This window comes from Haliaeetus albicilla, unplaced genomic scaffold, assembly GCF_947461875.1.
Source record: "Haliaeetus albicilla unplaced genomic scaffold, bHalAlb1.1 scaffold_186, whole genome shotgun sequence".
NCBI classification, from domain to species: domain Eukaryota; kingdom Metazoa; phylum Chordata; class Aves; order Accipitriformes; family Accipitridae; genus Haliaeetus; species Haliaeetus albicilla.
The window spans coordinates 34119-35000 of NW_027212502.1; the positions used below are offsets into that span (position 1 = coordinate 34119).

The 882-nt window shown below is 47.1% G+C and overlaps 1 protein-coding gene across 1 annotated transcript in view; it reads right to left on the bottom strand.

Moving 5' to 3' along the window:
* Positions 1-826: 826 nt before the first annotated feature.
* The window catches only part of LOC138684234 (uncharacterized), a 1400-nt gene continuing 1344 nt past the window's right edge, over positions 827-882 (bottom strand). Inside the window, exon 2 of the mRNA XM_069777938.1 lies at positions 827-882. This exon is cut by the window's right edge and continues 1106 nt beyond it. Within this exon, the coding sequence (XP_069634039.1) occupies positions 827-882 (56 nt within the window).

Here is an 882-nt window from a genome sequence, read left to right on the forward strand (position 1 = left end):
TGAAAGCAAAGCGATCCCGGTCCTCAGGTTGTAAAGGGACCATAAAAAAACATATCCTTAACATCGATTGTTGCCATGACAGGGTGGGATTGTTCCTGAATGGCAGCAATCAATTCAGCAATGTTTGGTACAGCAGCTGTTAGTGGACCTGTGTTGGCATTGAGCCTCCTGTAATCTACTGTCAATCTCCATTTACCGTTTGGTTTTCGGACTGGCCATACTGGGGAGTTGAAGGGGGAGTGAGTAGGAACTAAAACCCATTGTTTCTTTCAATCCTCCAAAACTGGTGCGATTCCTTCCCTTGCTCCTAGAGGCACTGGGTAGGGTTTAACATTTGTCAATTTGGAAGGGGGAAGGGTAGGTGCTGCTTGCAATAGACGCACCTCCATGCTAGACATTTTGGCTAACTGTCTAATCTGAGGGACACCAAAAGACCATGAGTTTCCCTGGGTGTCACGCCACTGTCTACCCTTCAAACCATCTATACCTAAAAGGTTCATCTGGAAAGAACCTACAGCCACCATGGTATTAAGAGGATTTTCCTCCCCTGGCAACCATAGTGTTGCCGGAGTCATGGGCACTGATTGTGTTTTTCCAAAGGCATTTAAGACAATCAGATTTTTAGATGGGGCCGAAATCCCACATCGTTCCGCCTCAGTCCGCCTTAGTGCGGTAATTTGTGCCCCAGTATCAATTAAAAAGGTCACTGGTCTTTTCTTTGGTCCTACAAAGATAGTAATCAGTAAATCTCCTTTTGCATTGCAGGTGAGTTGTTTAACAAACATCCACCCTCCGCCTCCCCCCTCACCTTCAGGGGGCGGAGGATCTAGTTTCCCGCCACCTTCTCCTCCTTAGTTGGCTCATCCTCAAGGTTTATCGAGG